General features: G+C 41.6%; 2 protein-coding genes across 14 annotated transcripts in view; both read left to right on the top strand.

Annotated features, from left to right (window-relative positions):
* Nucleotides 1–6,009, top strand: part of tdrd1 (tudor domain containing 1) — a 34,956-nt gene extending 28,947 nt beyond the window's left edge. For 3 of the 9 annotated variants that reach the window (XM_064321255.1, XM_064321256.1, XM_064321257.1), the window contains exons 22-26: nt 710–877; nt 1,129–1,455; nt 1,577–1,690; nt 2,406–2,458; nt 5,398–6,009. In XM_064321255.1, the coding sequence (XP_064177325.1) occupies nt 710–877; nt 1,129–1,455; nt 1,577–1,690; nt 2,406–2,458; nt 5,398–5,463 (728 nt within the window). In that variant the 3' untranslated portion in view covers nt 5,464–6,009. The remainder of the gene's footprint in view (nt 1–709; nt 878–1,128; nt 1,456–1,576; nt 1,691–2,405; nt 2,459–5,397) is intronic. The other 6 variants (XM_064321258.1, XM_064321260.1, XM_064321261.1 and 3 more) reach the window with 6 other exon arrangements.
* Nucleotides 6,010–6,162: 153 nt separating this feature from the next.
* Nucleotides 6,163–14,277, top strand: part of vwa2 (von Willebrand factor A domain containing 2) — a 41,752-nt gene continuing 33,637 nt past the window's right edge. Inside the window, exons 1-2 of one of the 5 annotated variants that reach the window (XM_064321266.1) lie at nt 6,163–6,721; nt 12,445–12,468. The gene's annotated coding sequence lies outside the window, so the exon portion shown is untranslated. Of the gene's footprint in view, nt 6,722–10,269; nt 10,497–12,439; nt 12,469–12,687; nt 12,833–14,277 lie in introns of those variants that run through there. The other 4 variants (XM_064321270.1, XM_064321267.1, XM_064321265.1 and 1 more) reach the window with 4 other exon arrangements.

The following is a 14,277-nucleotide window of genomic DNA, read 5'->3' on the forward strand; positions in this document are numbered from 1 at the left end:
CGGCTGCACGCATTCCAGCTTGCAGGTAACGACAGGATTCTGTTTAACTGCATTTCTTTTGAAAAAATTAGCAAGAGCAAGAGTCCTAACAGCCACCTGAGCCATTGGGTCAAGAACAGAAGTGCTGTTGTCCTGACAGGCACCTGCATGTTGCATCTGGAACAGTAACACTAATAGCCTCACTGGCCCCTGTGTGTATTAGATCTGGAACAGGAACACTGATAGCCTAACAGGTCCCTGTGTGTTAGATCTGGAACAAGAAAACCAATAATCTAACAGGCACCTGAGTGTTAGATCTGGAACAGGAACACCAGTAAACTAACAGGCACCTGTGTATTAGATCTGGAACAGGACCACAAATAACCTAACAGGCACCTGAGTGTTAGATCTGGAACAGGACCACAAATAACCTAACAGGCCCCTATGTATTAGATCCGGAACAGAAACACCGATAGCATAACAGGCCCCTGTGTGATAGATCTGGAACAGGAACACCAATAATCTAACAGACCTCTGTGTGTTAGATCTGTAACAGGACATACCTGAGTGTTATATCTGGAACAGTAGGACCAATAGCCTAAGGACTCCTGTATGTTAGATCTGGGACAGGAACACCGATAGCCTAACAGGCATCTCAGTGCTGAGTCTGTAGTAAGAATAGAACAGACCCCCAGGGGGTGCAGAGGTAACTGCCATGTTTTCATTTCAGGTGATAAGAGCTGGTACAGGGCTGTTGTCCTAGGAACTGCTGGCTGCGAAGCAGAAATATTGTGTGCAGATTATGGGAATGTGGAGAAGGTCCCATTATCGGACATTGTGCCCATTGCTGAACCGCATCTGCTGCTGCCTTTCCAGATCGTCAGGTGTGCACTGTCAGGTAAGGATATTGCCTGCCCTGCAGACGGCTCATTTTATCCTTCTTCCAATTCCACAGCAAAATGAGAACTGTTTTTTTTTCTTGTGTTATGTGTATGTATTCTTATTTTGTAATGTGTCTGTTTGCCCAAACTTGATCATCGGTTTACCTGGACAAATGCCGTACACCCAGACATATGTACACACATACACACATGCCCTTACTAGAGTTCATGTTATCTGGTGATTTCTGTCTTTTCGCTGGTAAAAAAGGATGTCATGGACTCCCTGCAGGAAAGGAGCTCTTCCCAGCAGAGTGGTCCAAGTCGGTGCTGGAGATGTTCAGCTCACAGCTGAGGGGCGCGGCCCAGGCCACTGTAGACCGCTTCGATGGGACCTTCAACCTCCTGGTCCTGGCCCTGACGGAGATTGCCACGCAGCGAGCCGGCAAGAGCAGCAGCACACTACCTCTGAGCTCGCCAAAAGAGACCGGAGGCCCCATCACCGTGAAACCGAGCACCACGTCCACGGACCCAGCTCCTGGTCTGCACTTCAATGCATTCAGAAGTAGAAGTTTGTCATGCTTGGTTCAGTCTATAGGTTGATGCTTATGTTTATTGTAGTATTAATCTAAGCAAGTGTAGCTTGTTTAATTTCCATTAGAGCACTCTGGCTGGTGAAATGTTTATGTGGGAGTAATGTTTTTAACGTTGCATTTCAGAAGAGATCGTGAAGTTGAAGACAGTGTTGAAAGAAGCTAAGGCAGGGCCACTTAATGTTGAAACAAAGAGCAAAGAACAACCACAGCAAGACACGAAGAGAGCCGCCACTGACGGTATGTTGGTTCATTTCTTTAATACCACGTGTCATTTTATGTGAAATATAAGTTTGAGAGTATTACGCATGTCACAATCTCAGGACTCACTCAGGAGTTTATTGTTACGCTAAATCAGTGTTCTGTAGGGGACTGACACTCAGGTTAAATTTTATTTATAGATGGAGAAGTATAAGACTTCGAATGAGACTACGTTCGCAAATTCTGTTTTAGCTGATGGAGTTTGAAGAGTTAAATTGTTTGCAGGTGCATTACAGGAAGATGGTGGGTTGTGTTTGATTTGGGGAGGGTTGGATATCTGCTTTTTTATTGGAAGAGAGTTCGCTGGGCAAGAACCATAGTGGTAATTATTGTATATTTTAGAATTGCAATCAGTGGCAGGGCCATTCAGCTTCCAGTTAATCATGTGATGTGATCAAGAAATTTTCAATCACATGGAAACTATGTGCGCATGCTTCTATTTGGCTGTCATAGCAACACCCAATAGATAGGAATGTTTCGTCCTCCCTCCCCCCACCTGAAGCAGTCTAAGTGGCCTCTGAAATTTGGAGATGTAATGATACACCATATGGCAGTGATGATTGTTATTGCACGTATTCCATAATTATCGGTCCGGTTTATGGCCCAGCCCTAGACAAGGGTTACTGGGCTGTGTTTGAGTGGACAAACTTAAGTTCTCTGTTTTAAGTAACTGTAGACTTCTTCCTTTTCAAAGCCTTTCTCCCCAACACAGATGGCAAATGCTGCTGCAGTCACCTGATTCAGAAGGTAAGGGAATTCCCTGAATCCCTGTAACACATAATAGCATCCCTGTACACCCCCTTCAATATGTAACCCCACCACCCCTGAATCCCACTGATGCAACAGAATCCCTCTATCCCCCCTCCAGTATGTAACCCCACCACCCCTGAATCCCACTGATGTAACAGAATCTCTGTAACCCCCCTCCATTATAGCCGCGTTTCCACCGCAGGAACTATACCCCGGAACTAGGAACCTTTTGAGGAACTCATTGCGTTTCCACCGCAGGAACTAGGGTCTAAATTTAGTTCTGGGGGCTTTGTTTTACCCCCCAAAACGTTCCTGCTCGGGGGGTAGTACTTTCTGAAAGTACAGGAACCTTTTGGGTGGAGCTTGCAGCGCTGAACATTTCTGATTGGTCGAGTACTCGTAGCATTTGTGTTGTATTTATTTTCCGCCATTACCCGCCATGTTTGAAAATATGCAGCGGCAAACCAATTTATTTTCATAATAACTTCAAATCAAACTTGTATGTTATGCGGCGCAGTAGCCTACTTTTGGTTATAGCCTGTCAACGTCTTGGAATTATAACGTGTGCTCTTCTGTTCTTTTCTTGCTTTAGTATTCGTTTTATAAAATGCTAAGCATTCGTGCTGGGACAGCATATTACGTAGGCTACCAAAACATTCAAACGGATTAATTCGGTTGCTGAATATTTTCTTCCGGATTTTCTTTGTTAGCCCGTTGTAATTGACTCAAAACGTTTGATACAGTTATGTGAGGTATGCGGTAGTTCTGCATAATTAACATTGGTGATACAGTACAAGCAAACTGGAAATCACCATCCGCACTTTTTATCCGGGTAAAATAACAGGTTAATTCTAGTAATCTTCCCTTTAGCTTTTTCAGACTGCCGTAATTTTACTCAATTTTACTGCCATTTTTCAATTCCACGAAAAGACCAGGAAGACTATGGACTCATTTATGGTGCATGGTTCGCATCTGGAGGGCACACTTCGCTGCTCGGCTAGCAGTAACTTCGAAGGAAAGCAAACGGTGGCTGTACCACTACTAATTTACATTTTCACGCAAGTCCGAGTTTTCGTTCTATTCTTGTCATTTTGCGATTAGCCTATATGGAATTGACGACGAGAAATTAATAAAACAGCAAATTGTTTACAACGTGTGCATGTTTTCTGCTGTTAATGAATGTGTTTGAGAGGCTATATGAAAATCAATAAATACAAAAGTAACCATATATAGTCATTGTTGGTAACCCGTTGTATATAAGTGGAATAAACCCCTCCGGGCTGTCCCGGTTATTAGAAAAGAATGTAGGCTACTTCGGTGGTAGTATGGGGTTACAGAAGAAATCATATGACAGATGGACCGACGACAACGTCAGTGGGCTAATTTGCCTAATCTTCGCGGTACTTTAGACCCCGGTGGAAACGCAGACAACCATTGGCTGAGGGAACCTTTTAGTTCCTGGTAAAGTAGTTCCTGGGACTGAAAGTTCCGGGTAATTTTGGTGGAAACGCGGCTTATGTAACCCCACCACCCCTGAATCCTCCTGATGCAAAGAATCCCCCACCACATCACAACCCATTCTAGCACCCACTCTGGCTCTAGCTATTAACATTTTTGCATTGCAGTACAGCTTGCTATTGTGTATTGCTCTTGTATTTTCCTTTGCAGGCTAACTAGTTTATAGTCGATCCTAAGTTTTCACATTTGTGCATTTACTTCCTACCTCTAGATTTGCTGTTGGTCTTAACGCCAACGTGTGCAATTGTCTTCTCTGAAGTCGACATACCATCTGAAGAGAATGTGGTCATTCAAACTTTGTGTAACATCTTCCATGAGCCAATTTTTGTTATTTGACACTTTGATGTGACGCATAAAGTTTGAATGACCTCATTCTTTTTAGATAGTAAGATGAAAAAACACAGGGCCAAGTTACATTAAATAATTGAGGAAATATTGGGTGGCATTGCTTTGGAATAGAGCTTATTTAATTTGTGTGAGGTACGATACCTAATATTGTTTGTTCCTCTCATTTTGCACCCCAATTTGGTCTCATTTTGATATTTTATTTATTTATTTTATTTAACCTTTATTTACCCAGGGTAGGTTGGCTGAGCACGGATGCTCTTTTGCAACAACACCCTGCTTCACACTTATACACATTCACACCTGGGAGCTGCCGAGTACAACCAGTCCTCTATTGTTGGCCACTGAGCAGCTCCACTGGAGGGAGAGAACATTTTTTTTAGCCTATTAAATCAGGGGATGATTAGGTGGCAAGTTTTTGCGAGAGCCAGATCTGGGATTTTAGCCAGGATACCAGGGAACCCCCTACTCTTTGCGAATAGTATCGTGGGATCTTTAATGACCACAGTGAGTCAGGACCTCGGTTTAACGTCTCATCCGAAAGGCGGCATCTCCTACAGCACAGTGTCCCCGTCACTGCACTGGGGCATTGGGGTTTATTTGACCAGAGGGAAGATTGCCCCCCTGCTGGCCCACCAACACCACTTCCAGCAGCAACTCGGGATTCCCTGGTGGTCTCCCATCCAAGTACTAACCAAGCCCACACTTGCTTAGCTTCAGCCAGTTGGCAGGAGGAGAGTGCATGGTGGTATGGCTGCTGGCTGGATATCAATACCTTTAACAAGCCTAGATTTTGCCAGTTTGAATTAATGACTTATAGACAGTGCTTTGTATGTGTGATTAACTTGCCATTTTGTACATTGAAAGTGTTTTTTATTGATGTAATGTAACAGCGCTACCCCTGAATCCTCCTGATACATGATGACACCATTCTAGACCTCATGGCTGGCCCTATATTCACTGTGGTTACAGAGACACAATATCCGAAGTTCCTCATTGTTAATTTTAGTACTGTCTTTAAACTCTAAAGTGGCTTTTTGTTTACATTATATGTATTTTGCATTTATTTACAGATTGATCAGCTTGAAGAGTTGATTGTGCTATTGATGAATCAGCTGGGAACTTCATTACCGAAGTGAAGAACTACAGTTGCAGTAAAATAACTGTTCGCTTGGAGCTTTAATGCAAAATGCAGTTAAAAAATGAATGTTTGTGATAAAGAACTCATCAACTGCAGTACTAACGGCGAACAATTGTTTGAAGCACATACTGAGAATCCTTGGGTTCTTGAAGAATCAAGTGCTATACAAAGTCATTTTTACTTTTTTTTTATTTTTTGTATTTTTATTTAATTTATGTTTTTTAGCTGGATAAGTCTGTGTTTTGTAAAGTCAGACTTCCTTGGTTTATAAATGGTGTTAAATTTTGCATCACAATGTTTGGTCAAAACATTGTTTAGACCAGGTTCAGAATATCATAGGTTTTGTAGTTGTGGATTTTTGTTTTCTAAGCACTGCAGTATTCCCAGAAAGCATTGCACATTCATTAAGGTCAAAGCCTACAGCGCCCTGTTGGAAGACCACATTGTTCCCAATTATGCACTTTCTCATTTACCTTTAAATGTTTAAAAATGTTGGTTAAATAGAAAAGTTGTGTCTTTAAAATTATTAAAATAATGAGACATCTGTGTGTGTTTGTGTAGGTCAGAGTGTTGAAATCGGCATCTTCTGGGGGATGAATGTGCAAGCATGCATCTGTTTTTGTTGGACATTGAAGTTAGATCTGTTATGACATTATTAATTTGATATTTAACCTGAAACGTAAAAGGGGGGTCTTGAAGAGGTAAAGCCAATTTATTTGAAGAATCTTTTTTATGAAGCCTATATGATGAAGCATCCTGTGTTTTGGGGAAATCTTTTGCGACCTGTTGAACAGGTGCCAGAAACATTTGCAGTTTGAAGTAAAAGCGTTGTAAGATTCTAGTTGAAAGTATATTGATTACTTTTCCCTGTCCGTAGTTCTAAGATAACTATATAACATCATAACGACTAGTGGCATTACGAGGTTAAAATGATTAATGAGTGTTCCCAGTTTATTCGGACTAATGACCTACAGTAGTGAGTGCTGTACTCTGAGTAGAACACTTGATGCAAAGACACTTTGTCGTAGGTCCGTGGATAAACAGCAAAGTCGCAGGGCTCGGTCCATGAATGGGCTGAACTTGAACGATAAGACGAACAAAAAGGGAGCTGAGGCACCGTCACGCCTGTTCCATGCGGAAGTGAGACGAGAGTGAGGAGTTGAAACCTGTAATCCCCGGGAGGTGCGAGGGCTGCGCTTCGGTCACAACAGCTAATCGCTCTGGACTTCACGCCGAGAAGGACTGCTCCATACTCGGTGGGTAGCGGGCTACATCTTTTACATCATGGCCAAATAGCGTTTTTTGTCTCAGGGGTCTGCTTTACTTGACATTTGGAAGTACTTGCAGCGTCAGTCGTGGCGGATGCCAGGGTGATGGAGAAAGGATAAGTCAAAGGCAGGTAGTTCCAGAAAAGATGGTTTTGAGACGGCGGAGTCAAAAATCGTACTGTTTAATTGGGGGGAACGAACATTGCATTCGTACGTATTTATGGATCCTAGTTTTAACTGTTTACTGTGAGAAGAAAGTGACATTTTGAAAATGTGATTATGTTGGGCACATTTGGCACTGCCAATTTGATAAATTGGCTATCATTACCCCTCCAGCATTGGGAAAATTAATTTCAACAAAGGTGAATAGCATTGCTGCAGTAGCGATTTCTGAACTGGATTGTTAGCAGAGCCTAATGTTTCTAAACCTTTTAATTCATATGCCGCTTGCGAACGTGCGCGGGAGGTATAATGCCGTGGATTTCACAGTGCCTGATGAAAATGGTTAATCGCCCTCAGTTATGCGATTAATGATTTACAGATTGCCCTCAATCGGGGGATGGTGTGCGAAATGTTTCTGATGAAAAAACAAGTCGTAATGAACTGATTGCTGAAATGTTGCAGGTGTTCAGTGCAGCATTCGATGTTTAGGCTACTTCTGATCAGACAAGTTCTCGCTTCACAATGGGCTCATCCGTTGGAATCTTGAGAGCGCAGCGAGCCGTCATTCGCACACTCGCTTTACTTCCATCAGTTACTCTTAAATAGTAGCCTACACATATCGGCTGTTTTCTGACATTATGTTCTAGAAGACCATTTGCGAATAAACATATATGTGTAGGCCAACAGGACTGGGAAAATGATGATTCTCTGACAGTTTAGATGGCATTGTCACTATCGGGGCCGTGCATAGCTGGATGTGATTTGTGACTGGTAAAAATATGTTGGTGTTCACATTTCTGTCGGTCTTTTCAGGGAAATAATTACTTGATTCAATCTGAATTTCCGCAGAACTTGTTTACAAACATCCCCACGTGAAACACATTTCCATAATAATGCCAAAATGGCCGGTACTGAGACCTGAATTTTCCAAAATGCCTCTTTTCAAAAGGGCCGTGTCTCCGTCCTGCTATGTGTTGACAATTTAAAAAAAATGTTTTTATTAAAATGTATATATTAAATACATAAATGTATAATAAGGTAAATATGTAAAACATTTACATTGCCTTTATATTAATATTCATATGATTATGAATATTTTCATAATCATAAGTAGTTTGTGTTTCTGCATATATTTCACACTTGTGTTTCCCAGAATCAGGCCGAGGTGTTTTGGCCAAAAGCATGCCATTCTTTAACACCTTCGTTAACTCCTACATAGAACTTCAAACTCCACTTTGCCCCAGCCTTGACTTCCTCACGTGTGTCTTTGAGAGGCTGTAACAGCTGTCAAGCCTGAAATACAGCAGGGGTCAAATCCTTGAAATTACACAGGGGTTTAAATAAATCTGTTACAAGCCCATTTTTGAAGTCAGGTTGTGCAGAGAACTTTTTTTTTTTTTTTTTTAAATAAGGTTTCCTCATTTTTGTTGTGGAATTCCTCAACATGTTGTGATGGTAACACTGGAAGATGCTTTAATGTTCAGTCAAGGTCAGCCTGTGGTTATGTGATTTCCCAATGAATAGTATCAGGAAACAGCTTTATCTCTTAAATCACACTCTTTAATCTTTGTGTGTTCACTGAGTTGGCAAACGCTAATAAAAGCTCATGTTTATTAGTGTATGAAGCTGTGATGTGGATCCAAGGGTGTTTCTGGTGAGGTTTTTTGGCTTGAAGCAGGTCTTGGCTGGTTATCAATGAAGAAATTAAACAGCCCAATGAATGTCAAGCCTGCCCTTCAGTTGCGATAGAAAGTCACCTGCTTGAAGCTGTACATTTTCCACAATGAGAAAACCATTACCACTGACATTTCATTATATGCACGCCATTCTTATAGTTTCAATACTCACACTCACAGCTCTGGAGCACTGTTCAACTGGAGCAGGCAGGTCACCAGCGAACATTCTCAGTGGTGGACTATCTCGGTGTCATTATTTTTAAGCTTTACTATGATACTTTATCACTGCTAGCCTGCTTTGCCTAGACTCATATGGAATGTCATTCTAAAGATTTTTTTAAAGCTCTACCGAACAGCATAATATTAAGTTGGTTGACATGAGGTGAGATGGACGATGCAAAAAGTTCAGGTTAACAGTGATGGGTCTTGGCTATTTGAGAGATGTCTTCTTTCCCATTTTGGTTGGGGCTAAGAAACCAGAGCTTCCTTCGATGAGATGGAGATAGAAAGAGAATGAGGAAGGTGAAGGGGGGGGGGGGGTGTGGCAGAGTGAAAGGAAAGTCTGAATGAGAAAAGGGAAAGGGCACACAGAGGGAGAGAGAGAGAACAGAAAGGGCGCCCCTACCCTTAATTAAATACCTCTGCCTCTGAACGGATCAGTGGTCACATAAAAAGGACGCTGAGCCCTCTGATGGCTATCACAAGGTGATCTGAGGTCTGGTCCTCCTGAACACAGAACTCCAGCAAAACGGTGTACAGACTCACCCCCCCCTCCCCAATCCATAGGTGATTATCCAAGACAAAGACCTGTTTCTTTTTAAGCTCTTCTACTTCTTCCGGGCAGAATCGAGTTAAAGGAAATGTGCAGTCCTCATTCATGCGGACTTCTCCTGCCATAATGCCTACAGAGAGGCCCGAGGGCAGAGTGTAGGGATTGTCAGCGCCACAGAAAAACGTGTTCGTCCCTGGGATCATGAAACACAAACCGAGGAGAGGATGTGCACAGAAAACGTGTGAGCCGAGGATAACGTAGGCCTGGTAGCAGTAAGGTTTGCACTAGCATCACGGTTATTAAAAGCAATGCATGTTAAAGCGGAATAAATAGAATGTAGATTGTGTGTCCTGCAGGGCGTGAAATGGTTACTGGTGGGCAGTTACTTCAGAGGAGTGCATGCAATTTCACAGTGCTCCTGGGGTGTGGGTGCTGGTGGCACAGTGACTCAAATTTGGAGAGAAGAAAATTGTGAGAGAAATTGATGAAAAGTGAACAAAGTTGAATATATTTTACACTTGCAATATATGTACTGTATACCATTTGCATGAAAACGTCATTTATGTGTCTATTGTATGCCATATGAGTCAAATTATTGAAATTTAGTATGAAAAATGACACCTACTTTGCCATCCGTCCTATATATAAACATATTTACATGTGATTTTTATGACTGAAAATGCTGAACTAAAACAACCTAAATTCTTGGTTAAACAAAGTTGGTTATCAAAGGTTCGTAGCCATTTCCTATCAAGAAAAAGACACTAGGGTTTGCTGATGTTCGTGGCAGTTTAATGTTTGTCAGAGCAGAGGGAGGCTCTGTGTATGTCTCGGTGGGGGCGTGTATAACACACAAACAGAGCCAGCCGGGGGACACAAAACCCTCAAAACACTTTGCGGTTCAGTGTGTCATCTTGATAATGACTTCATAAATCCTGAGCGCATAATTGCCATAACTAGACACCTGGAAGAAAACCAATTTGATTTGGCTGCACAGACTAATCACGGAAGTAGAGGTAGCACGCCCACACACCCCTACCCGCAGCAAAAGTGGGCTAGATATTATCATTTAGCATGGGATCGGCTTTGTGGCAGACTCCAGAGGTACTGTTGTAATCTCTTTTTGTTAAATACGGAGACAAAGCTAATACAGGTAAGTCGATACAGCACTTTGAACTTGAGGAATACTTTGTACTGCGTACTTGTTTTTGTGTATGCGTAGGTTTCGTTGTATGTACACAGTGGAAGTCTGGAGCTGTGTTTCAGTTTTTCTGTAAGAAAAGCCATTATATTGTTTACATTAAAGAGCCTCTTTTATTGAGATTTCAAGACTTGCTGGAATCCATAATTTTTTTAAGTGGCATTTTTTTAAATGAAAGATCTTCAGAGGAAAAAAGCCTTTACCTTTTCTGAGGTAGGAAAGAAAGAACCTAACATCACTTTTTTTTTTACTTTTTTGTAAAGTAAAAAAAAAGTCGGTAGTCTTTTTTTGTTTTTAATATATGTTTTGTCTGCCTGCTGAGTTTGATGCGGTTCTCCTGTGGGAGTACAAGCGAGCGGGTGGTGGGGCTGAAGCAACTTCTGTGGAACAGGAAATATTTATCTTTTGGGATGGATGCAGAATCAGCTGTCAGCATGCCCTTAATTTAATTCACTAGTCGGGCTCTTGAAGTTCTGACCTTTGACCTTTTGGCTGTGAGAATGCGGCAGAGGAATGGGCCTGTTCATGCCTTGTCCCGTTTTCACCGCGCCGGGGTTCGGTTAGGGAGGACACGCTCAGAGATGCATGCTGTCTTCCCACGATGGAGGTCACATGTTTGACCTCTTCCTGAAATGTAGTCAAGGATCTGTTTTGCTTCCTTGTCTTATTTTTACATTTTTTAATTTTAAAACTGCAAAAACATCACTGCGCAGAGTGGTTGTGCACCCCACCCAAAACAACTTAAACACTCATTTAAACACTTGGCTCCACACCTTTCAGCAATAACAACATGAAGGAAGGTATGAGGGAACCTGCATGTACAAGGTGGGTTCTGTGTCCCTCTGCAGAAACACCCAGGGATTAGCAGCTGCTACGGTGGAATAGTTATCTATTCACAATGACATTAGCCCTGACCTCTGTCCCCTGACAACACCACCCCCCCCCCCCCCCTTCCCCAGAATGAGACCCCTCCACACCAGCTGTACACAGGCTAAAATTTGATCCCCTCCCACCATCCTACTCCATAGTTTTAGTTTCCACTAGAGGAACCAATCAATGGTGGCCTGTGAGAGACTGGCTAATAAAATTAATTAAATTAACACTGAGATTTCTTTTCAAGAGCTGCATACATAAATACAAACTACACAAATATTATCAAAAATGACTATACAGGAAAATGGCAACATTTAAATGGCAACATTAAAATCTAATTTTAGTACTTTAATTTGTTATGCATGCAAACCATATGCAAACCTGCATATTCTTCAGTTACTGTGCTGTGGATTATGCCTTTGAAGTCAGTTTAAGGTATTAGCTTTCCAATTTTATCTGATCTTATAAAATGTTCTAACACCAAGGTGCATAGCAATTAAAATCTGTTTTACAAAGTTCATAAGAAGGGCGGAATACTTTAAAAAGTATGTTAAAGTAAAAGTAGTTTATGAGGGTGAAGCTGATATTTACCATTGCAGACATAAAGAAAACACATGAAAGAGGGGTTTTCCTGTTATGGCCTTATGGATTAAAAAAGTGCAGGGAATGGGTCTGCAATGACTTGAAGTCAATCCACTTTATTAATGCAGAATACATTAGTGGGCTTGCGAGTTTGCTTTTGAACACAACACAAGGCATCATGGTATATTATGCCATGTCCTCAGAAGTGGCATGCACATACAATGTGTTTCCTTAACCCACAACAGTCCCAAGGTAGCTAGAACTTCTTCTGCTTAGAAGTATATTTTGGCCTCACAAAATATAATCAATATGAAGGTATGAATCAATATGTGATAAGTATTCATTATAAATGTACGTATTTGCATGAAAGTATCGTACAAAATGTCTAAATGTCTTGAATGTGTGTACACGGTCATGTAAAATATAATTTTCTTTTTCAGAGTAGCAGCAGCAGTAGCCCCTTTTGCAGGTGAGAAATTAGTCTGGATTATGACAGAGATTATGTGCCCTTCACCCAGTGCTGTTGCCTCGGATGGGTGGAACCATTCTTCCTCTCTTTTTTCCCCACTGCAAAATGGAAGCGGTGGACTCCCCCGAGTTGCTAGAGACGCACACCACCACAGTTTATTCCAATCCTTGCACTCCCTTGTGTTTTAATGGCTCTTGAACTCCACCCAACAGAAGATGTGAGGAAAAGATGCAAGGATGAGATATGAGGATGAGGAATCAAGGCAACGTGTATTGGGCAAATGGAACTTCCTTGTTCAGTTGAGCGTCCTCTTGGAAGCAATGTGAATTACAGAAGTGGCAGATGTGGAGAGGTGGATCCACAGGTAAGAGCCTCCATGTTCCTCCAAGGAGCATTTAACAAATTGAATTGTCCTGAAAGATGGCGGACCTTGATCGATTTTCCGGTCATGTGACAGCCAAGGAGACAATGAGCTCATTCTAATCACTTATTTTATCTGTCCTTGTCTCCTCGGTCCTTGACTGACTCGGAAATTGATCGAGGTTCACCATCTTTAAAATCATTCCTACCCATTCAATGCTTCTTGAAGGAGGTATGAAGCTCCCAAAGGATGCTTAAACAAGGAAACACAAGTGCATCTTTTGCGGAAGTATTTTTTTGGAATACGTAACATAAATGATCAACCTGTGAATCAGCCTCTCCCCATATGCCCCGTCTGTAATTTGTGTGGCTTCAAACTGGCGCTTGAAAGAGCAAGGATGTTCCATTTGCCTAATGCACGTTTCCTTGATTCATCCGTCCTTGCATCCTTTCCTCATGTAAAAATAATCAATTGGAATGAGTCCAAGGACAGATAAAATTAGTTATAGGAATGAACCCATTGTCTCAGTCAGTAACGGCACCCATACTGAGGCTATATGTCATCCCATTCAGGTTGGGCCCTGTGGCTTCAGCTCCATGGCTAAATCACAAGCTGTCTAGATGTCCACAGCAGCGGGACACAACTGGCCTTGTTTTGCCAGAGATAGGGTAGGGTTGGTTTAAATAGGTCAAGTACCCAGAGGCTACACATTTTCCTCAATGACAGATGCACCTCTTCTCAAACAGACACTAAGCTCTCTCCTGTATTCTTTGTGGTGTGTAGGGTAGAAAATTTACAGGCTTGGAGGCCAGTAAATCAGAGGAGTTTCCAATATGGGGGACAAAGCAGAAATGTTACCCATTCTTCTCTGAGAGGGAGTTGCAATTAAGATTTACAGCTCTATGGTGGCTCAGAGATGGGCAGTATTTCTGTTACTTGTATTTGAAATACTTATTTCAATTACTTTTGAGTATTTTGTAATTTGTATTTGACAGGGCTGAAAAAATTCAAATGTAATTTGTAACAAGATACTTTAAAGTGGAGTAATTTTGTATTTTCAAAATACTGAAAATACTTTCTCCGTGATTCATTAAAAAAAATAATGTAAATACATCTTAAAATGAAGAACAATACACTTAGACACACTCACACACAGTGATTTTGTAAGGCCACACTACTCAAAGTATTTCTGTAATCAAGTTCATCTTCTGTGAAGTTTGCCCCTCCCCTCAAGCAAGCCAGCACATGCTTCCTCCTGCCTCAACCAATGCAGTGGACTGTCCGTCAAGGTTAACATTTTATCTGAACTGCAATAACTATATAAAATATATCTTACTTTTTAGAATGTACACATGTTGAAAGCCATAGGTAAAGGCTAAAGATAAAAACAATCGATACATGTGTGGCTAAAGAAGTGAGTGAGCCAGCTAGCTAGCTAGCTAGCTAGG

Source organism: Anguilla rostrata, chromosome 2 (assembly GCF_018555375.3).
Source record: "Anguilla rostrata isolate EN2019 chromosome 2, ASM1855537v3, whole genome shotgun sequence".
Taxonomy (NCBI): domain Eukaryota; kingdom Metazoa; phylum Chordata; class Actinopteri; order Anguilliformes; family Anguillidae; genus Anguilla; species Anguilla rostrata.